The sequence below is a fragment of the Nicotiana tomentosiformis genome, chromosome 3, assembly GCF_000390325.3.
Source record: "Nicotiana tomentosiformis chromosome 3, ASM39032v3, whole genome shotgun sequence".
Lineage (NCBI taxonomy): Eukaryota > Viridiplantae > Streptophyta > Magnoliopsida > Solanales > Solanaceae > Nicotiana > Nicotiana tomentosiformis.
The window spans coordinates 141,986,424-142,009,690 of NC_090814.1; the positions used below are offsets into that span (position 1 = coordinate 141,986,424).

General features: G+C 37.7%; 1 protein-coding gene across 1 annotated transcript; it reads right to left on the reverse strand.

The window, feature by feature from the left end:
* Nucleotides 1-17,048: 17,048 nt before the first annotated feature.
* On the reverse strand, nucleotides 17,049-23,029 carry LOC104097621 (uncharacterized). Its single transcript, XM_009604217.4, has 7 exons — nucleotides 22,386-23,029; nucleotides 21,248-21,383; nucleotides 20,885-20,966; nucleotides 18,426-18,601; nucleotides 17,900-18,037; nucleotides 17,662-17,801; nucleotides 17,049-17,446 (listed from the first exon to the last, which is right to left on the reverse strand). Exons 1-7 carry the CDS (start codon nucleotides 22,501-22,503, stop codon nucleotides 17,169-17,171), a joined length of 1,068 nt encoding a protein of 355 aa, XP_009602512.1. The 5' UTR covers nucleotides 22,504-23,029; the 3' UTR covers nucleotides 17,049-17,168.
* Nucleotides 23,030-23,267: the final 238 nt, after the last annotated feature.

Genomic DNA, 23,267 nt, shown 5'->3' on the forward strand with positions numbered 1-23,267 from the left:
AGTACAAGAGTATTTACTAGACCAAAATTATCGTTGATAATATTCCTTATCATTTTTAATTCACTTATTTTTATCATAGTGTTTAATATGTTGAACTTACTAAAGTTTGAATTTGTAGCTATATAAAATTATGTTACATTCCCTGAAGTGAATCAGACAATTTGTGATAAATGTTATATAAGGATAAGAAGGTGGGCTAAAGTCTTATTGCACCATGGGGGTAAGGCGTCGGGTGTGAGTCCCGGTGCACCGTGATTATAAGAGTTGGGTTTGAGCTCCAACTCATTATGGTCTAACATACCCTTATATGGGTAAGAGTTGATGACATATTGATGACGTAATGATGATTAAATAAAAAACAATATATTTTTCATGAAAAAGGCGCGTAGATTGTCCCACTTGATTTGCTCCATTCTTGAAGTGAATGTGGTAGCGGCGCATAATAAGTCTAAATGAATACAAGTGGTTGACCAATTAACGTGGGCGTTCAAAGATCAAAATAATAATAGTCAATCACTATGATTATAAAAAGGTGAACAATAAGGGTTCTCAAAATAGTCCTTCAAAGTGTGAAGGTAATATTTACCATCAAATTGGTATAAAGATAATAAAGCACGCCGCTGATTATGATCCATTCCATGAAGAAAATGTGACTTGTGATTAGCATTGAGAATGCAGACCCATTCCTAATGGTGAATGTGGCAATATGTGATAAAAGTAATGAATGAAGACATTCAATGCATGATTGGATGAATACCACACAACTCACCTCTAAGGAAGGTTTGAGTGAAATAAAGAGAATAAATATTATTGTGTGGTTACATGAATATGTCATTGGTCGTGTACATGTGATACGCCAAAATATCTTGGCATGCCTTATAAAGTTATTAAATGCAAAATTAAAGCAAGAAATAATTTTGCTTATGATGATTTTGACCATGAGAATTTATTATTATATAATTTTATCCGTGAAAGAGACATTCACTATATGGATGATGTGACAAAAGATCTTACAGTGGAAGATCAATTAAGAGCTCCGGAAGAACTAATTTGTTACTACCCGGATGAATGAAATTGTTCATGACATTGATATTGTAGTAAGTCTCAAAAGAAATATTTTGAGTTTCAAATGTATTAGCCAAAATGGTTGGCATATTGAGACTATAAATGAAAATAAGATTGAATATCTTTATATACTATAATCATACCAGGTAAATATGAAAGGTTACCTGACTTTTTTTTATTTGTACTACACAAGTATAAGCATGATGATGCAACCACAAGCCACAAGTAAACTAGAGGTTTGCTGAAACAAATATTAGTTGGCATGACCGGTTGACCACCACGGTTAAATTATGATGCGAAAATTAATTGAGAATTCACTTGGCATATATTGAAGAAATAGAAGATTTTTCAAGAATTCTCTTGTGTTGTGTATTCTCATGATATACCAGTTAAGGTTGAGATTGAATCCCTTGATTTCTGGAACGAATAAAAGGTGATAAATATATGGGCTCAGTCACCTGCCATGTGGACCGTTTACTATAATATGATTTTAATAGATGCATCTATTCTATGGTCATATATGCATTTGTTATCAACTTGCAGTTTGGTTTATGCAAGGTTGCTTGCTCAAATTATTAGAACACAGTTCTAAAATATAAATTATGATAATTTATCTTGATAATGCTGGTTTAAATCCAAGTTCGTTTAGCAGAAATTGTATGCCTCCAATTATAGCTAAAAATATTGGTTATCAGAACAAAACTCCCAAAACGAAATTTGGTATGCGATGTATTATTTAATATACAACAACACTTGTACGCATCTAGCCAAGTTATGATATGTTCTCCCTATCACAATTAGTTCAGGGTCAGGAACCAAATAATTTCCATCTAGAAATATGAATTTGATATCTGATTTAATTGTTCCACCACAATACAAAGATGAGTCTCCAAAGAAGGTTGGAGATATGTGTTGGTGATCCCAACATTAGGGGGAGAAAATAGGCAGCTGAAAAAGTGATACGTGGAATGAATTATTATGAATACATATAGATCCTGGTATAAGAAAATATGAACTTGAAATTCACGTGATAATTCATTTGCAAATTATTGCGAGACGCATTAGCTGACCCAAAGCTAAATGTTATATTTCAGCTACTAATGCTCCAAATAGAATAAAGTCCATGAGGGACAGAGTCTATGGCATGCAAGAAGTATAACAGACCAACCGGTCCAAAGATAAAACTCCTTGAAGAAGGAGAGGAGCAAATGATAAAGATGGTCATACTAAAGAGGCAAGTGCTCTATAAGAGCACCACAGTGTAACACTTTATAAGACCTCATGGGAGAGGCTCGGGTACCTGAAACTATTGAGATCTCGGTAAGTTATGTCTTTATTGAGTGATAATGGAACCAATGCAAAATGATTGTCGACGATGTTGTTAATATAATGTGTAACGATCCGACCGGTCGTTTTGAGCCCTAGTACGTCGTTCGGTGGTTTGAGTCCTTGAGTAGCTTCACTTCAGATATTATGACTTGTATATGTGGTCGGAATTGAATTTCGAGATGTTCAAAGTCGATTTGGAAAGACAATTCTCATTTCAAAAGCCTTAAGTTGGAGGAATTGACTAAAGTATAATTTTGGAGTAAACGATCTCAGAATCAGGGTTTGAAGGCTCCAACAGGTTCGTATGATAATTTTGAACTTGGGCGTATATCCGGATCGGATTTTGGATGACCCATGAGCATTTCGACGCCAATTGTGGAAGTTGGCATTTTGGAAGAAACTTCATAAAAATTGGGTTGAGGAGTATTTCAACATTATCGATGTCCGTTTGGGATTCCAAGTCTGGGAATAGCTCTATATGATGATTCAGGTATTGGGAGCGCGTCCGGGAGTAGATTCGGAGGTCCGTAGGTCATTTTGGAGTCATTTGGAGGAAGTTAGAAATCTAAAGGTTTATGAGAAGTTTGACCGGGAGTGGACCTTTTGATATCGGGGTCGGAATCCGATTCCGGGAGTTGGAGTAGGTCTGTAATGTCAATTATGACTTGTGTGCAAAATTTTAGGTCAATCGAACGTGATTTGATAGGTTTCAGCATCGAAGGTAAAAGTTTAAAACTTCAAAGTTCATTAGCTTTAAATTGGAGGGTGATTCATAATTTAGATGTTGTTTTGCGTAATGTGTTTTGGGACGTGTTGGTATAATTGATTAAGGTCCAGGAGGCCTCGGGTGGATTCCGGATGGTTAACTGATCAAATTTGGCCATATGAAATGCTGAAGCTGCTGTCACCTGGTGTAACCGCACCTGCGAGGCTTTGGCCCTGGTGCGGGGACGCTGAAGTGGCCCAGGGGTAGCAAAAGCGAAGTAAGTCAGCCATGGGAAGGACCGCAGGTGCGGAGTTTTGGCCACATCTGCGCAAGTACAGAAGCGAAGCATGGGGCGCAGAAGCGGAAGAAGGTGCAAGAGCATTAGGAAGCTCGCACCTTCGATGTCGCAAAAATGGGGGATCTTTCCATAGGTGCGAGGCCTTGTGTTTGGGGTGAGTTCCGCAGAAGCGGAAGTGTGGTCACAGAAGTGACGCCGCAGGTGCGGCTACTGTTCCGCAGGTGCGAAAAATCGCTGGGCAGAATCATTTTAAGCGCGTGATTTGGCTCTTCTTCTCTCATTTTTCACTTGGTTGGGGCGATTTTGGAGAGTTTCAACGAGGGATTTTCATCATCTATGTCAAGGTAAGTGATTCCCGCGTATTGTGAGTTAAATACAAGATTTATACATAAATTCAAGCATGGAAATTTGTAGAAATTTGGGGTTTTGGTATAAAACCTAGAATTTGATATTTTTGGATTTTGACCACGAATTTGGGGATTGAATTGAGAATAAATTATATATTTGAGTTCATGAGGTTATGGGTAAAGTTTATCTTTGAACATTTTCGAAATTCGGGCACGTGGGCCTGAGGGTTGCTTTATCGTATTAATCGAGCGTAGTTGGAAATTTGTTATAAATTGATTAATTATGAGTATTAGAGTACATATTGATTGGGTTGCATCTTAATTGACTAGTTTAGAGTGACGGACATCAGTTTGAGTTGTTAGAGAGGCTTTGAAGCCGGTTATGGAATTTCACAGCGAGGTAAGTCTCCTTTCTAACCTTGTAAGAGAGAATTAACCCCAAAGGTGAATCAAATCATTATGTGCTCCTATTTGTGGGGGCTACGTACGCACGAGGTGATGAGAGTCCGTGCGTAGCTACTATTATGCTTATGTCCGGGTAGTCTAGGACCCATATCATGTTGTACTTGCGATGTTGTGCCCTACTTATTAATTTAATTATTTAAAACATTTAGAAACTCGATAAAGGAATTGTTAAAACGTTAAACTTCATTTACTTAACCGTTAAATGGGAATTTGAAATTTTTTGAATATTTTCCCCTTAATAAATCTTGAATTGGTTGTTTAATGTGTTTTCTCTTTGTGGAGCGGGTCGAACGCCTCAGCAGCATATAGATGCAACTATGGTTCGCGTCGTTCGACCCTCGACAGTGCACAATTTAAATATTTATATTGGAACAGGCCGTACGACCTCAACAGGATTTGCACATGATTGAATTGTTTGCTTTGGAATTTATGACAATTAATATTGCTTCATTGGTGTGAGATACAAAATGATAAACGATGAAAAATAAATTTGGAAATTTCTTATTAAAAAAAGAATTGTTTACTTATTTCATGATATTGAGCTTACAGTCGTTCTACGTAATCCATGCTAAATCAAGAAGGGAAGTGCTCCTAAGAGCCGTTCTACAAATGTTGTATTTTATTTTACATTCCTAGTTGATGCTCATGCACTTGTGACACCGGGTTTTGGGGTGATTAGGGGTTGTCCTGTTTTGAAATTGTTAAAAATATTATTTTTTACACTGTAAATTCCACCTTTTACTATTTAATTTAAGGAAATATGATTTCAAAAATATTAAAATAAGAACCAAATTAAGTATTTATTTTTGGCTTGCGGCGCCATCACGACCTTTAATGGATTTTGGCTTGCGGCGCCATCGGTATGGAGACGTCTGTACTTATCTTCGAGAGGCTACAGGGATGTTAGGAGCACTTCCCTTCTTGATTCCTCATCGTGTGATTTGATTTCCTGTTAGGCTTGCGCCTTCATTTCCTTCCTATTCAATCTTACACGGCGTGAAACACTTGTTATAAATTGGGAATCGAGGAATTTAAATTATACTACAGATGTGGTGCAGGATGTTTCTCCTAGCGTATTTGCTTTGGGCTATTGTCGTCACTTTGTGGAATGTCGTTCTGTCGTTTCATCTCAGTATCAGTATTACCTTGTGAGATTTGGCATTGATGTTTATGACGATTCTTGCGTTGCTATCGCACAGTGTTTGTGTAATGGTAGGATGCTTGTCTATGCGTCGAGGCAGTGAATGACTTGGAAGGAGGTTTACTCAGTGCATGATTCACAGATTCGGTATATTATTTTAGGCGGAGGAAAGACAATCAGACTATAAATGTTTAGGTTTGGATCAATGGAGTAACGAGACTTGGTATTTTCGAGCGTGGTGGAATTTTCATCTATAATGTGGTGTCATCGTCCTTGTTGAACGCGTTAAGGTTCGCCGGTGTCACGGTCTTCATCAATTTTCCTTCGGGGCAGAGTAGTGTGAGATGGTGCCGGAGAAGCGGTTGTCAGAGACAACAGAGTGTAGTAATTCTGGAATTTAAATGGGTATTTATAATGTTGACGGCTCGAGGAAAATGATCTTCGGAGGGGTTTAAAGCAGTGTTTTAAAAGGTATTTTCGGGGCGAGCCCTGGGGGGAGGCACACCAAAAATGGCCGTGGGGCGATGTCGTGGGGCAAAAGGCTCAAGAGGCGTACGCCCGGGCGTTCGGGGCGTGATTTTTTAGTGAGGCGTAAGCCCCAATGATTTTTTCAAATTAAAATAAAATTTGTTGAATAAGTCTTCATCTAATATCCAAATTTTCAAAATTCAGCTTGGTAATTACTCAAAAGTTTTAAAAAGGAACTGAAATGTATTAAATTTAAAAGTCAAGACCTTTTTTATTGATTGAATCCCCAATTCATGATCTTTCCCAATTTTTTATCTTGTCCGTTAGTCTGCTAATATCTCCCAAAAGCAACAAATAATCAATTTTTATTTTACAAATAAAAAGAGAACTCCATTCTCCTTCATAGCAGCAAGTTCAAAGTTCAAATTACAGGTTAGTCATCATTTTTGTTCCTCCATGTAGAAAATTTTATTTTTTTCGACTTAAGTTACTTGAGCTTCTAAGTAGTGTATAATAGATTGTTTTAACTAATTTTTTGTGGGGATGAAACACATCTCTCTCTCTCTCTCTCTCTCTCTATATATATATATATATATATATATATATATATATATATATATATATATATATATATATATATATATATTTGTTCATTTTATGCAACTTTACCTATTTATAAATATTTACTGTAATTATATTATTTTATAAAATATTAAAAATCAAATACCTATGGGGCTTACCCTCACTGAGGCATATGTAAAATGCCCCGCCTTACGCCCACGCCTTTTAAAACATTTGTTTAAAGTTGATAGCGATCTATTGGTTCAAGTGCTGCAGAGATGAATTTGACTTAAGGCAACAACTGGGCAGCGAAGGATGAGGAAGGACATGAGGGAGGTGTCAGGCAGCGGATAAACTTCTAGAAGGCCAAGTGTGAGAAACATGAGTAGAGTAGTTGCTTAAAGGAGTGAGTTTGAGCAAAGTGGGAGAGTGACAGAGCAGTATATGGGTTATGTGGTAGGATGACTACACGCCTTGAGAAAGTTTAGAGTGATTTGGGATTCATGGTGGACAGCGACTCGGTCTACGAGCTTAATTTGGAATATTGGCTGCTATACGGAGGAATATTGGATACAACAGAAATGAGTTGCTTGATATGAAGAAGGATACAACAGGACTTTGGATTGGGATGTATTGTTGCACCTTTAATTGATGTCTATGAGGAGTGAACAGACTTGTACATCTAGTGGGTGAGCACGGGCTCAGGATGGGTTACTGATTTCGTAGTAATTATACCCAGTGCAGCGGCACTGGATGATGTCGGCATGGAGTTTCCACAGGTGGGTTATCTCCTGTGAGCAGGTTAGCGGTTGCGTGGTGTTGACAAAGCTTCTGCGAAGGTTTCTACTGGCTATCCGCCAAGAGGTCGGATATGTAAATATGGCTAGTGTTTCAAAATGTTCATGAAGTGTTAACAGAAGGATTTTGAGGAATTTGCCTGGTCGATTGCGCGAGATCATGTTAGTAAGGAAGAAGGAATCTTGGTAGGTTCCAGGGTCATGTAATTGTAGCTTCAAGCTAAGTGGGAGAGCCCCACCGTCTATAATTTGATTGCATGGTTATCTACTTGTGAGGTATCTAGTTATCAGCATATTGGTGGGTTATTACGACTAAAGAAAGAGAACATCGATGGTAATTTGAGCAAAGGATCTGAGGAATGTGTGCTGTAATTGGCCTTATCGATTCATGTTCAGGCTTGGGTAAAACTCAGAGTTTATGCTTCATGTAGATGTGAAGTACAAGGAAAGTGATCCAGTCGGGTGCTTCTTTGAGAGAGTGTTCATGTGCTAGCAGGGCCTTGGAGTTGATTATATTCGGGACCAAGCGAGAGTGGGTGACTCTCAACAATGATCTTAGTGGATTCAAAAGTTAAAGTGTGGTGCCTCAGGATTTCGAGTTCGTGGTTTGGTTAAGTATCGAGCTTTTGCAGTGGATTATGAAAAGTGGCTTGGAGTGTTCTACGTTATCTTCGGTCTGCAGTGCGACATTGGAGGAATGGGAGAAAATAACTTCGGATTCATTAAAGAATTTTCAGAATGGGTGTACCCGTTGAAGATGCGAATATGCGCAGAAGGAAAGTATGTGATGGTTCGTGGATTTTGATACAACATGGTTTCGTGAAACAAGGTCACTCAGGATGAGTGCGAATTTGGGGTCGTTATGTTTTAAATTGAGCTATTATTATTCCTAAGGCAAATCCAGGGTAAATTATAAGAAGTCGGATTAGTTAGCAATGGTTGAATCGGTATGATGGTGGCAATGATCAATTCCTTCATCGTGTTAAGTATACATGTGACTTGTGGCGGTACGTGAGAGGCTTGACGATCGTCGTAATTGATTTTATTCGGAGGCATTCGAGTATTATGGCATGTTATGTGTAGATGGATCCCGGAATAGTTATGGTTGTTTAGACCACTACTTGAGGATTGTATTTTCTGCGGTCATGGGAATTCAGTCGCGTGTTGCAATGGTTCTCCTGAAATGAGTTAAGTGAGAGGTTCCTATATGATGATGTGTATATTTTATTAGTGGTTCAGGAGTTATGATGAAATTCTTGTACTATTGCGTATTGGCACAATTAATTGTGGTGAGTAGCATGGGAATTGGAAGTTGAGGATCAAGGTTGTGGTTCGGTATTGACAAGAATGCCACAAGCTTGGATGAACAGGAAAAGGAATTTAGATGGTTAGAGTAAGTTGGTATTGTCTTTAGCGTCACCTGAGATCGGTGTCCTATATAGGAGGCTTTGCATACTGATTGCGGATTCTTGATTTGCTTTACAATATTAGTATGGACGGTGGTATGGATGTGTAGACTTGTTGTCTGGTGCGGAAGGTCGTGGGAGCGTGTCCCACGTGAAGATTATATAAGTGTGACATGTAGTCATTTGCTTGATTGAAGATTGAAACCAAGTATGGAGATTGTGGTACTATCGCTAATTTGAAAATTTATGCTTGAAGGGCGCTTGGTTCATTTGATTGTGGACTGTGGAAGTTTGTTTCGGATTTGACAGTTGTTCTTGTGTGTCATGGACATTGAAAGGGGTTATTGTGGATCCTTGAAAGGTTATTATCCCAGTGAGGTACGATCAGAATCGGCTTGAGGTCCGTGGATAGCTCTAAATGTGAATGTGGGCTCTATATCAGGTCGGATATGTTCATTTCAGCATAGCGTTGTTTTCGGAGGGTTCTTCGGGCCTTGGATGTCATTTCTGATGTCGGCCCTTCCGTGTACTCTCTATTGTGCCATGTGGGTTGTGAGGCGGTTGATTATTCGCGCTCGTATTGAGATCCCGCATAGTTTGTGATGTTATATGAGCGGGATAGTTCTCGAGATGCAGGTCATTTATTGCACCTTAGTTGTGCTTGAGTTTTGTAGCTTATGGAGCTATCTGTCTCCCCAGGGATGGTATTGTGCACTTGGCATGCTTGTGGTTGACATTTTGGATATTTCGTAGGTATAAGCGTTTTGGCTTGATTGGTACTTCCCTATTTATTGTCATGTGTGGATCGGGTGGCACGCCGCCACGGGTATATGGTTGGATCGGGTGGCACGCCACCACAGATATATTGTTTGGATCGGGTTGCACGTCGCAACGGTATCATGTGCGGGTCGGGTTTCATGCCGCAACTGCGTGATATTGAGTACAGTTTCCCATATATATTATTGTGTGTTTTGCTTCTCATTTATTTTAGGAAGGTTCATGACATCTTTTCGGTTGTTTAAATTAGCTACATGGGTTGGGTAGCTCTTTCCAGAGTTCGTTTCCTTATGTATCACATTCAGAGTTGTAGCTTGTTGGCACATTTTAGCATCACATGAGAATTTTGGTAGTGTCTGAGGTGGCTTATTGCCTGAGCACCTTGTACTGGGTGAGACGATATTATTGGACCTGGGATCAGTGCGATCAGGTTTATATGAAGCATATTAAAGAGTAAATATTGTTATTCAGTCTAGAATGAGGTAATGGTTCTTGTCGGGAGGAGAGACTCCATAAATTGTAATTCGGCAGGTGGCTATGAGTCCTACACATCTTCTCGGTCGTGGCATTTCAAGAATTGGAACAAGACTTATATGTGTCATGAGGTGTGTTGTGAGCATCAGATTCGTGATATTTCGGCTATTGTTGTCAGATGATGTTATTATGGTCATGTGAATAATGTGGTGCATGGTGTGAATTCAGTGAGAGTATACAATCATGTATTGGTACATCATGTAGTGATTGAAACGTTGTTCGTATGTTGGAAGGAGGCCTAGTAGAGAATTTCGGATGTTGGAATTTGGCTCTAAGGCTTATTTGCCTACCTAAAGGGGAGGATCTTCAGATTTGCTCGATCTAATGTGCTCAACTGAGTTGTGGTAGAACGGGTAGATACACGAGGTGTTAAACAATGATTTCAGACAACTCCATAGCAGTTCTTAGCACGTTCGAGGACGAACGTATGTTTAAGTGGGAGAGAATGTAACGACCCGACCGATCATTTTGAGCCCTAGCGCATAGTTCAACGATTTGAGGCCTTGAGTAGCTTCACTTAAGGTATTATGACTTGTACGTGTGGCCGGAATTGAATTTCGGGAAGTTCGGAGTCAATTTGGAAAGAAAACTCTCATTTCAAATCCTTAAGTTGGAGGAATTGACTAAAGCGTGATTTTGGAGTAAACGACCTCAGAATCTGGATTTGAAGTTCCAACATGTTCGTATGATGATTTGGTTTTGGGCGTATGTTCGGATCGGGTTTTGGATGACCCGGGGGCATTTCAGCATCTATTGTGGAAGTTGGCATTTTGGAAGAAACTTCATAAAAATTGGATTGAGGTGTATTTCAACGTTATTGATGTCCATTTGGGATTCTGAGTCTGGGAATAGCTATGTATGGTGATTCTAGTATTGGGAGCGCGACTGGAAGTGGATTCGCAGGTCCGTAGGTCATTTTGGGATCAGTTGGCGGAAGTTAGAAATCTAAAGGTTTATGAGAAGTTTGGTCGGGAGTGGATCTTTTGATATCGGGGTCGGAATCTAATTCCGGAAGTTGTAGTAGGTCCGTAATGTCAATTATGACTTGTGTGCAAAATTTGAGGTCAATCGGATATGATTTGATAGGTTTCGACATCGAAGGTAGAAGTTTGAAGCTTCAAAGTTCATTAGGTTTAAATTGGAGGGTGATTCGTAGTTTCGATATTGTTTATCGTGATTTGAGGCCTCGACTAAGTTCGTAATGTGTTTTGGGACGTGTTGGTATAATTCGTACTACATTGATATTGTAGTAAGTCTCAAAAGAAACATTTTGAGTTTCAAATGTATTAGCCAAAGTTGTTGGCATATTGAGACTATAAATGAAAAGAAGATTGAATATCTTTATATACTATAATCATACCGGGTAAATATGAAAGGTTATCTGACTTTTCTTCTATTTGTACTACATAAATATAAGCATGATGATGCAATCACAAGCCACAAGTAAACTAGAGGTTTACTGAAACAAATATTAGTTGGCATGACCGGTTGGCCATCACAGTTCAATTATGATGAAAAGATTAACTAAGAATTCACTTGGCATATATTGATGAAATAGAAGATTCTTCAAGAATTCTCTTATGTTGTGTATTCTCATGATATACCAGATAAGGTTGAGATTGAATCCCTTGATTTCTGGAACGAATAAAAGGTAATAAATATATGGGCTCAGTCACCTGCTATGTGGACCGCTTACTATAATATGATTTTAATAGATGCATTAATTCTATGGTCATATGTGAATTTGTTATCAACTTGCAGTTTGGTTTTTGCAAGGTTGCTTGCTCAAATAATTAGAGCATAGTTCCAGAATATAAATTATGATAATTTATCTTGATAATACTGGTTTAAATCCAAGTTGGTTTAGCATAAATTGTATGCCTCCAATTATAGCTTAAAACATTGGTTATCAGAACAAAACTCCCAAAACGAAGGTTTATGAGAAGTTTGACCGGGAGTGGACTTTTTGATATCAGGGTCGGAATCCTATTCCAGTAGTTGGAGTAGGTCCGTAATGTCAATTATGACTTGTGTGCATAATTTTAGGTCAATCGGACATGATTTGATAGGTTTCGGCATCGAAGGTAGAAGTTTGAAGCTTCAAAGTTCATTAGATTTGAATTGGAGAGTGATTCGTATTTTCAATGTTGTTTGGCATGATTTGAGGCCTCGACTAAGTTCGTAATGTATTTTGGAATGTGTTGGTATAATTGGTTAAGGTCCCGGGGACCTCGGGTAGATTCTAGAAGGTTAACGGATCGAATTTGGCTTTATGAAATGCTGAAGCTAATGTCACTTGGTGTAACCGCACCTACGAGGTTTTAGCCGCAGGTGTGAGGCCGCAGAAGCGGACTAGGGCTCGCAGAAGCAGAGCAAGCCAGCCATGGGAAGGACCGCAGGTGCGGAGTTTTGGACGCATCTGCGCAAGTACAGAAGCGAAGCGTGGGGCGCAGAAGCGGAAGAAGGCGCATGAGCGGAATGAAGCTTGCACCTGCGATGTCGCAGAAGCGGGGGATCTTTCCGCAGGTGCGAGGCCTTGTGTTTAGGGTGAGTTCCGCAAAAGCGGAGGCGTGGTCGCAGAAGTGACGCCGCAGGTGTGGCTACTATTCCGCAGGTGCGAAAAATCGATGGGCAGAATCGTTTTAAGAGCGGGATTTGGCTCTTCTTCTCTCGTTTTTACTTGGTTGGGGCGATTTTGGAGAGCTTCAAGGAGGGAATTTCATCATCTATATCAAGGTAAATGATTCCCGCGTATTGTGAGTTAAATACAAGATTTATACATAGATTCAAGCATGGAAATTTATAGAAATTTGGGGTTTTGGTAGAAAACCTAGAATTTGGTATTTTTGGATTTTGACCGCGAATTTGGGGATTGAATTGAGAATAAATTATATATTTGAGTTCGTGAGGTTATGGCTAAAGTTTATCTTTGAAATTTTTCGAAAACCGGGCACATGGGCCTGAGGGTTGCTTTATCGATTTTTCGAGCGAATTTGGAAATTTGTTATAAATCGATTAATTATGAGTTTTAGAGTACATATTGATTGGGTTGCATCTTAATTGACTAGTTTGGAGCGACGACATCGGTTTGAGTTGTTAGAGAGGCTTTGGAGACAGTTATGGAATTTCGCAGTGAGGTAAGTCTCCTTTCTAACCTTGTAAGAGGGAATTAACCCCATAGATGAATCAAATCATTATGTGCTCCTATTTGTGGGGGCTACGTATGCACGAGGTGATGAGAGTCCGTGCGTAGCTACTATTATGCTTATGTCTGGGTAGTCTAGGATCCATATCATGTTGTACTTGCGATGTTGTGCCCTACTTGTTAAATTAATTGTTTAAAATATTTAGAAACTCGATAAAGGAATTGTAAAAAGGTTAAACTTCATTTACTTGACCATTAAATGGGAAATTAATTTTTTTTAAATATTCGCCCCTTAATAAATCTTGAATTGGTTGTTTAATGTGTTTTCTTTTTATGGAGCGGGTCGAACGCCTCGGTAGCATATAGATGCATCTATGGTTCCCGTCGTTCGACCCTCGGCAATGCACAGTTTAAATATTTATGTTGGAATTAAATATTTATGTTGGAACGGGTCGTACGACCTCGACATGATTTGCGCATGATTGAATTGTTTGCTTTGGAACTTATGATAATTGATATTGCTTTATTGGCCCGAGATACAAAATGATAAACGATGAAAAGTAAATTTAAAAATTTCTTATTAACAAAAGAATTGTTTAGATATTTCATGATATTGAGCTTACAGTCATTCTACGTAATCCATGTTAAATTATATCATTGGTATTTTATGTATAGCCCATAGTAAGTGTCTGAGCCGACCCCTCGTCACTATTTTTTCGACGTTAGGCGGGATACTCACTGGGTACGCGTTGATTTATGTACTCATACTACACTTGCTGCACATTGTTGTGCAGGTACATATATGTCTAGTGGCCTTGTAGGCGCAGAGGCATGGTTATAGCGGGGACTTAGGTGAGCTGCACTCTATACTATGATCCGCATCCAGTAGAGTCTCCTTCGGAGTATTTATATTTTTTCCTGTCCAATTTGTATTCTGGATAGATGTTATATTTTATTTTACATTCCTAGTTGATGCTCATGCACTTGTGACACCGGGTTTTGGGGTGATTAAGGGTTATCCTGTATTGAAATTGTTAAAAATATTATTTTTTTACACTGTAAATTTCATCTTTTACTATTTAATTGAAGAAAATATGATTTTAAAAATATTAAAATGAGAACCAAATTAAGTATTTATTTTTGGCTTGCCTAACAGCGGGGTCCGGCGCCATCACGACCTTTAATGGATTTTGGGTCGTGACATAATGTAGCGCTTAATATTATTAATATTGATGAGGATCTTGAGCTCAAATCTGTCATGAAATTTGGACAGATAAATGATTGGCCAAATGAAAAATATGCAATGAAAATTAACTTCACCTGAAAAATGTGAAGTTGGATGGATAGTCCCAACACCTGAAAGTATAAAGCCATTGGAGGTATAAATGTGTTCTTGTACGGAAAAAAAAAAATCAAGTCGATGGACATAAAGACAACTTGTGTCACAAGAAGATTTATAAATATCCTGGCATTGATTATATAGAGACATGTTCTCTTGTGGTGGATGTAGTCATTTCAGGTTTTAATCTGGCAATATATGAAAAACTTGATATGCGTATAATGGAAATCATTGAAGGATTTAAATTGCTCTGAAGCATATTAAGGTTTCCAAGAAATTTATTAAATAAAGCTTCAAAAATCCTTATACGGATTGAAACAATCATGACGCATGTGGTATAATCGCTTGAGTGAGTACCTGTTGAAAGAATGGTACAAGCATGATTCAATTTGTCCTTATATCTTTATAAAAAAAAATCTGGATCTGAATTTGTTATAATCGTCGTGTATGTTGATGATTTAAATATCATTGAAACTCCTGGGGAGCTTCCTAAAGCAGTAGACTGTTTAAGAAAGAATTTGAAATGAAAGATCTCGGAAAGACAAAATTTTGTCTTGGTCTACAAATTGAGTATATGAAAAATGGAATTTTTGTCCATCAATTAGCATACACTGAAAAGATTTTAAAGCGATTCTATATGGATAAAACGCATCCATTGAGTACCCTGATGGTTGTGAGATCACTCGATATAAATAAGATCCATTCCTACCTTATGAAAATAATGAAGAGTTTCTTGGTCCTGAAGTACCATATCTTAGTGCAATTGGTGCACTAATGTATCTTGCTAACACTTCAAGGCCTGACATAACTTTTTCAGTTAATGTCTTAGCAAGATATAGCTTTGCTCCTACAAGGAGACATTGGAATGGAATCAAACACATACGACAGTAAAAGAAACTACCGATATGTGATTATTTTATGGCAATGATTGCAGTCCCGATCTTGTTGGTTATGCCGATGCTGGGTATTTATCTGATCCACACAAGGCTGATCTCAAACAAGCTATATGTTTATATGTGGAGGCACTGCCATATCTTGGCGATCGACTAAGCAATCAATCATGGCTACTTCATCTAATCATTGCTGAGATAATTGTTATTCATGAAGCAAGTCGAGAATGTGTATGATTGAGGTCTATAATACATCGTATTAGAGACAAATGTGGTTTGAAGTATGACAAACTACGTACAATTTTGTATGAAGACAATGCAGCATGCATAGCCCAATTGAAGAGAGGATTCATAAAAGGAGATAGGACAAAGCACATTTCACCAAAGTTATTTTTCACACATGATCTTCAAAAGAATGGTGATATCAATGTGCAACAGATTCGTTCAAATAATAATATGGCTTATTTGTTCACCAATCTCTACCGCCGTCAACCTTCAAGAAACTAGTGTACAAGTGTGGGATGCGAAGGCTCAGGGATGTGAATTGATGCTCTCATCAGGGGGAGTTAATACGTGTTGTACTCTTTTTCCCTTATAAGGTTTTGTCCACAGGGTTTTCCTTGCAAGGTTTTTAACGAGGCAACCAAAATGCGTATTTCTTAATATGTGTACTTTTTTTCCTTCACTGAGATTTTTTTCCCATAGTGTTTTTTCCTTATAAGGTTTTAACGAGGTACATTATCTATGGACATCCAAGGGGGAGTGTTATAAGAAAATTAAATTATGGTGGATGTCTACTCTTATTCCATTATCTTCTTCCATGATCTCCATCTTAAATGCTTAATGACATATTCAATGACATATTTTCCTTCACTTTTCATACCTATATAGTGGCATTAGGAAAATACACACAATTGAAAAAGAAAATATCTTCCTTCTCTCTATCTCTATTTCTTGTTCATGTTTTACTAAATTGCTTATACTTTCTTTTTTTATCTCGCAGGAAGCTCTTTGCACTATTCTGTGATGTGCATTCTAGCAATTTGATTTCGTCTACAGTTAGACATATTCTGCATTGCAGATATTTATAACTGTATTTAGACATTTTAAAGTAAAAGAGACATTTTTAACTATTTGACAGTGTATCAAACTTGAAAGTTTATCCTCATTCCCCTAAACAGGGTTAATTACATCAACACAGAATATCGCTCAACTTATAGTACAATTAGAGGAAAATGATCAAACTTATTTTTCTAACCACAAAATCGTTCAACTTCCACTTAATTTTCTAAATTATCATTTTTGCCCAAATAAATTACCCTGACCAAACCCAATTGACATTAGAAAAAACCAACCCCCCTTAAAAGCTCCCCAACCTAGGTTACAAAACTACAGATTCCCAACCACTCTTCCCCAAACAAACAGACGAGGGTTGCCAGTAAGATAATAATTACACTATTTAGCAGAGAACGTTTCTTTACCAAAGATAGTTGAATCTCAAATCCAAGCAATGCACGAAGATAAATCATTACGTATCAAATCTGTCGCTCACTAAAACAAACAGGCACAACGCTGCATTTAAAGCTTATAGTGTCCTTGAGTTATAGCCTTGTCAGTGTTACTTTTTCTTATTAATGTACTAGGTCTGGATATTCTGGCTCGGACCTCCTACCCGTTTCTAAAAGCAATTTCAAGTCCAAGGACGACAGAAACCTGAGAAGAGAACTGCAGAGAGAACCACACCAAAGATAATAAACAATGATAGGTGAACACACAGCCAAGCAAACAATACGTAGCACTTTTTAAAAGCTTAATTTTATTTCATAAACAAAAACCTCAGAAGTCAAGCCAGTCACAGCTTTCCAAGAGGCAAAACCATACAAAACCCTTAAATTCCTAATCAGGCATCAGCAGCCTTCTCCACCGCACCATCAATCTGCGTCTCTTCAGTCTTCTTTGTTTCTGAAACATCCAACTCCTCAATCTTTTGGGTCACCTCACCCATGTCATCCTTGGCATTTGCAATAGACCCGTTTGCTGTGGAGTTGTCCTCATTCTGACCAAGTGGCCCAAGCTGCCATATTCTGATAGTCCCATCTTCAGATCCTGAGGCATAGGATTCACCTCCTGGAGAGAACCGCAAACAGTGCACAGGACCATGGTGTCCCTTGTTGCATCCTATGTTGTAGAAAAATAGGATATAGAATATGGTTAAAGCTTGAACCAACTACGTATAAGAAAAAGCATAAACCCTAGTTAAGTTAAGAACAAGCAAATTCTGGAAAAATCACTGGTAAAAGGGAACACATAAACAAAGACAATGATCAGAGCATATATAAACAGGACTACAAAGCAACTAAATTTCTAAACATTTACGAACCCACAGCACCTACCAATTTCCTCTCCAGTGTGAAAATCAAAGACATGAACCCACATATCTTCTCCTCCAGCAATGAACCTATTACCAAACTTTGGTTCCAATGAAGCAGATTCAACTTTGCAGGGCAGGTCATAGCTCTTCACCAATCCAAAGCTGTTTTAGAAAAAAAGATTAAAAAGCAATGTAAGCCATGGAAAAATTCCGTATTTACATCTTTTTTTTTGTCAGTAAGAATGAAAGATAATACTCACTGGTTAGCATCCCAAAACTTGACAGAGGAACCATCAGCTGTTGTTATGTATCGACCATCCTGACTTACTTCAGCACTCGTTACAGGAAACTTGGTTTCAAGGGTTTGAACAACTTTGCCACTCCTCACATCCCATAACCTAGGTTACATGAATTCAATCAAAATTAAGATAGCGAACAGAGTGATGCAGGAAAGTTGGGAAAGAAATTAGCATTCCCTTGCAGCCCAGGGACTCGTACACAGGGAAAGAGAAAGTTCATGACAGAAATATGAACCATATGTGTGGGGCCTTTATAGCTATCCGGTAATTTTGCAATAAGCCAAGATACAAATCCAAGAGACCTACAGGCTAACAAAATGGCATCCAATCTATTAAGCATTTGAGCTTTGATCAATGCAACGCTAGATTTAACAAGGCATGAAGAGTTACTCGATAACTTTAAGTAACCGACGTGAATAATACAACCAGAAGAAGAATGAAATGAACAAAACAGTACAACCAGAGTTAACAAACTCAGCAGGTCTACCTCAATCCACCTGCATCACCGGAGGAACTCAATAAAGTTTGATCACTGTGTAACCAAGCAACTGTCCTAACTGAACCAGGAGAGCTGTCAATTTCCCTTGGAGGTGCATCGAGTCGGTTTAGATCATATATCCGAAGAATTTTTTCAAAACCACCAGTGAGTAACAGATGTGTATCCTACAAAGTCATGACACAATAGTAGTTCAAATAAACTATCAAAACACAAGAGATTGAATACAGAAGAATACTCAGAACCTTAGACAATGTATATTCTTTTAACACTGCAAAAAAACTTTGTAATCCAATGGAAGCAGCGTCTCATGACTCAACAGTAATTGAATTTGGCATTCACTGCTTTTTATTTTTCTTAGGCTAAAACAAGGAGGTTTTCTATTAGCACCCAAGGATGTGGCCTAGCGATCAATGAGGAATGAAATCCATTGGAGACCAAGATTTATATCCTAGCAGAGGCTAAAGATGACAAGTGATTTCTAGCAATATGTCCAAGCCTTGGTTGAAAGAATTACTAGTGGGAGGTAAAATATTCCCGGTTTAATAGTCGAGGTGCACGCAAGTTCAGTGGCGTACGCAGGATTTTTCATAAACTGCGTCACAATTTTAAACAATAAACAAATAATAATTCACTATAACAGTATACTTAAAAAATATAATTCAAATTATTTTTATTAAACACAACTCAATTATATTAATAGATATGAATTTTTATTTTTTGGAATGTACCCAACATAACCTCATTAGAAATAATACCAAATACTTTTTTATATATAGAACACCAAGTAATTAGTAATCACACAAAAACCTACCATTCATTCGATTCTGTAAATTGTTCTTAATCAATTTTTCAAAGCTGAGAAAGAAGATGAAAGAGGAAAATAGCCCAACTTATAATATAAGTCAGATAATTATTGCTCCATAAAATATGCAAATGTGACTCTTGATCTATTGGTTTAGTGTAATATTAATGCTTTAAGGTCAATGGTTTAAACCTCGACATACTTTTTATCTCTAGATGAGGCACACAAAATTTAAAACAAAAATGAAGCTACCAGGATTCGAACTAGTGACATCTTCAAGAAAATTGAAGCACCTAACCGGTTGAGCTACACAACTGTTTTTGTCAAGTGGTGTCACTTTATTAAATTATACTATTGTCCGTTGTTGGATTTTAATTATATATACTTATTTAGTAAAAATAATTCGACCAAGTGGTGTTACGTAACACTGCTTGGGGAAAGGTAGATCCGCCCCTACGCAAGTTAGCACAGACAACATCATCATCAACAACAACAACAACACAGTATAATCCACAAGTGGGGTCTGGGGAGGGTAGAGTGTACACAGACCTTACCCCTACCCCAGAGGGGTAGAGAGGCTGTTTTCGAAAGACCCTCGGCTCGAGAAGAAGAAAAATAAACAATAGTGTTGCTGAGCAGTTTTTGGATATCAAACGGACCTCTCCAGAAGGTAATTTTAATGTGGCCGATTTCCCCTCTTTTGCAATCAGTTTCCGCCCTTTCCAAGTGTGATTTCTATGTTATGTATGGCCGTGCCTAAGGGCATATCGGTTGAAGTAGATTCTTCTTTTGATCAATCAAAACCCCTTCCCAAACTAATAGGTCAGTGACAACAGACACTAATTTTAAAATGAGATGTTCTATCAAACCCTCAAGTTGATCTAGTACGGGTAATTTTAGGGGCTTCTTTATTTTCGTTGAAACAATCAACAACGATTTTGGAGTCAATTGTGAGTTTACGAGAATTACCACAAATGAAAAAAACTGAGAAGGATAGGACTACAACTGGAACATGGGATTTAATGTAATTGTTCAACTAAAATTGGGTTTCTATAAGGATATCTGTTACATTCACAGTATTTTGTTAAAAATTCATATCTTAATACAGGAGACAGTCACAGGCTTCATAGCTCCGCCCCTGCGCAAGTTAGCACATACACTAATCTTAAAATGAGATGTTCTATCAAACCCCTAAGCTGATCTAGTACGGGTAATTTTAGGGGCTTCTTTATTTTCGTTGAAACAATCAACAACGATTTTGGAGTCAATTGTGAGTTTACGAGCATTACCACAAATGAGAAAACCTGAGAAGGATAGGACTACAACTGGAACATGGGATTTAATGTAATCGTTCAACTAAAATTGGGTTTCTACAAGGATATCTGTTACATTCACAGTATTTTGTTAAAAATCCATATCTTAATACAGGAGACAGTCACAGGCTTCATAGCTCAATCCTTTGAGGCGACGTTACATCTGCAATCCCATAGTGCCAGTGAGTTCCCTCCCAAACACAGACATTCTAAACTAATAAATAAGAAGAGTTTCCATTGTCACAACTTGGTTACTATGACTTTAAGTGAAGTTCTAATCTCTAACCTGAAGGAACTATAATACAATAAAGGAAAAATGATTGTAATTGTACCTCTGAAAAGGCACATGCTCGAACTATGTGCTTGTGGTCAAATGAATGTAAAACATCTCCAGTCAATGCATCCCACAATTTCCTGAAAACAACCAATATAAAACACCATACAGAAACAAAAGGATAATATATATAGCAAAGGAAAATTCTAAAAAAGGATGAGCAAGATTCTACTGTGTCTGCTATTAGATTAGCTATTAAACCTGTTTTAACTAATGACATGCTAAGTTGGCCAGTAATACACATGCTACAATAGCACTTCTATTGTTCTACATCACTTCTATAATGACAGATGTCAGCGTATAAATATGGTCGCTTAAATGGTTATTCCAAAGTATGAAATGACGCCGCTAGATAACATACGCGCTGAAATCGGCAGATGCAGATGCAGCACGGAGAGCATGTTTATCCAGACAACAACTCCACACAGCTCCTTTATGCCCTTCAAATGTTCCAATCCAATCCCCAGTTTCTCCATTTCTCAACATTGGCGTAGAATCTACATGACCGGAATATTTCAGAAGTTAAAACAAATAATCACGGCACGAATAATAATTGCAGTGAATGAACATATATTAGACGAAATCACGAAAAAGAGCAACAGGAAAAAATCTTTTTCGGTTAGACTGTAACAAGAATATCTTAGTTGATTTTTTTTTTGGTTCTTTTGGTTGAACTCCTGAGACTGGTCGTGAAAAATCTGAGGCTATTGAGAAATCAGATGCGGGTTCACCTACCATTCTGCTCACAAATAAAGTGGAAAAAGTAGGCATACACAAAATGGTTTGCCTGATCACTGACAATTACTAGGAATAAAATCCAAAGGCTATTGACAACATGTAATACCATGCGCTGCAGAATACCCATCATTCGATTCACCAACAATTAGAAGATTTGGTATAAACACTAGCCATACATACTTAAGATGATAATGTATGCCATGCCCGCACCTACCTTAGTACCGTCGCACTGAGTAATTTTTTTATAGAATTGAATGCCGATAAAAGCATTAAGGTTTATATTTCGAGAGTTTGACAACATCTGCAAGTAAATCAAGTTTGCATTTCAAAGCAACCACTTAGACTTGATAACAGACAGACATTTTCGAAATTTTCCTTCTGAATTCTAAGACGATAGAAATTCCTTTAGATAGAATAATAATCTCTTTTAGGCTTTTCTTAGATTCCTGCTTCTTGGTATTTCTCCTAATCTCTAAGCAAACACATGAATTAAAGTTAACCAAAAACACCTAAATTTGATACTACTCTATTAGGTCCAAAACACCCCCACATACACGCACACACACACGAAAGGCAACGAACATACTATATAATATACTAGTATATGTAACCACACTTTAGAATCAAACGGCTCATTCATGATTGTCCGGAAAATGTTTGATCAAGACAATGTAACGCACTTATGTCAAATTCACTCAATGCTACAATATGTTACCAGTTACCACAACTACCAAAAGGCATAAAATTATCAAAAGAATTACCCTTGCTGGCACTGATTAGGAAGAATCCATCAGGAGTGATTGGGCTGTAGAACAGATCAACGACGGGCCGAGAATGCCCATGGCATACAAGCGGTGCCACTGCCTTCTTTTTATCCATATTAAATCAAATAAAAGCCCTAACAATATTATAATATCAAGGAGAAACCCAACCCAGCGCCGAATATGATAAAAACGAAATTGATCAAAAAGTCCCCAAATTAAACAAACCGACAATTGACCGATTACAAAAAAATTACGCACAATTGCCTTGACCGATTTGTGATATTAAAAGGATCAAACAATGATAAAACAAAAAATCAAAAGATCTACAAATCACAAATAGAGAAATATATGTATGTATAGATGTATAATAGGTGGGGAACTGGCGCGATGAACAAAGGTGGGAAACCCTAATTTTTGAGATTTGATGTTTCTAGGATGGATCCACACCTTTTTCTAACCCTACTAACTCATATAAAAAGAAGGTCCTAAGGATAGATCAAAACTCGGAATTATTGGGCAAAATTAGAAAGAAAATATAAAAGAAAAAAATACAAGAAAAATAAAAATAATACTGAACTATAGGTCTTGGCTGGCGCAGAGAAGACAATGCGGCAACAAGATCTAATATAGCCCCTCTTCACACCCACCCCCCTCGCTCTTCCTTTCTTTTTCTTTATTTTTTTCCTCACCTTTTTCGCTAATTGTTATTCGACTTTGATGTTTATATCAATAAATATAGTATATATTATTATCATTAAATTAAAGGTATAAAAATATATATATATAAGGATGCCGAGGGTGTGCTGAAAAAAGTCTCTCTACCCCAAGATAGGGGTAAGGTCTGCGTACACACTACCCTTCTCAGACTTCACTAGTGGA

Bases quoted from the DNA above. Each gene is read 5' to 3' on its own strand.
- LOC104097621 (XM_009604217.4), bottom strand. From the start codon at position 22,503: ATGGATAAAAAGAAGGCAGTGGCACCGCTTGTATGCCATGGGCATTCT. The intron at 18,602-20,884 runs GTACAATTACAA...ATGACTTTGTAG, and splicing joins GAGCATGTGCCTTTTCAGAG to GATACACATCTGTTACTCAC. The intron at 17,802-17,899 runs GTGAGTATTATC...TTTCTAAAACAG, and splicing joins AAGTTTTGGGATGCTAACCA to CTTTGGATTGGTGAAGAGCT.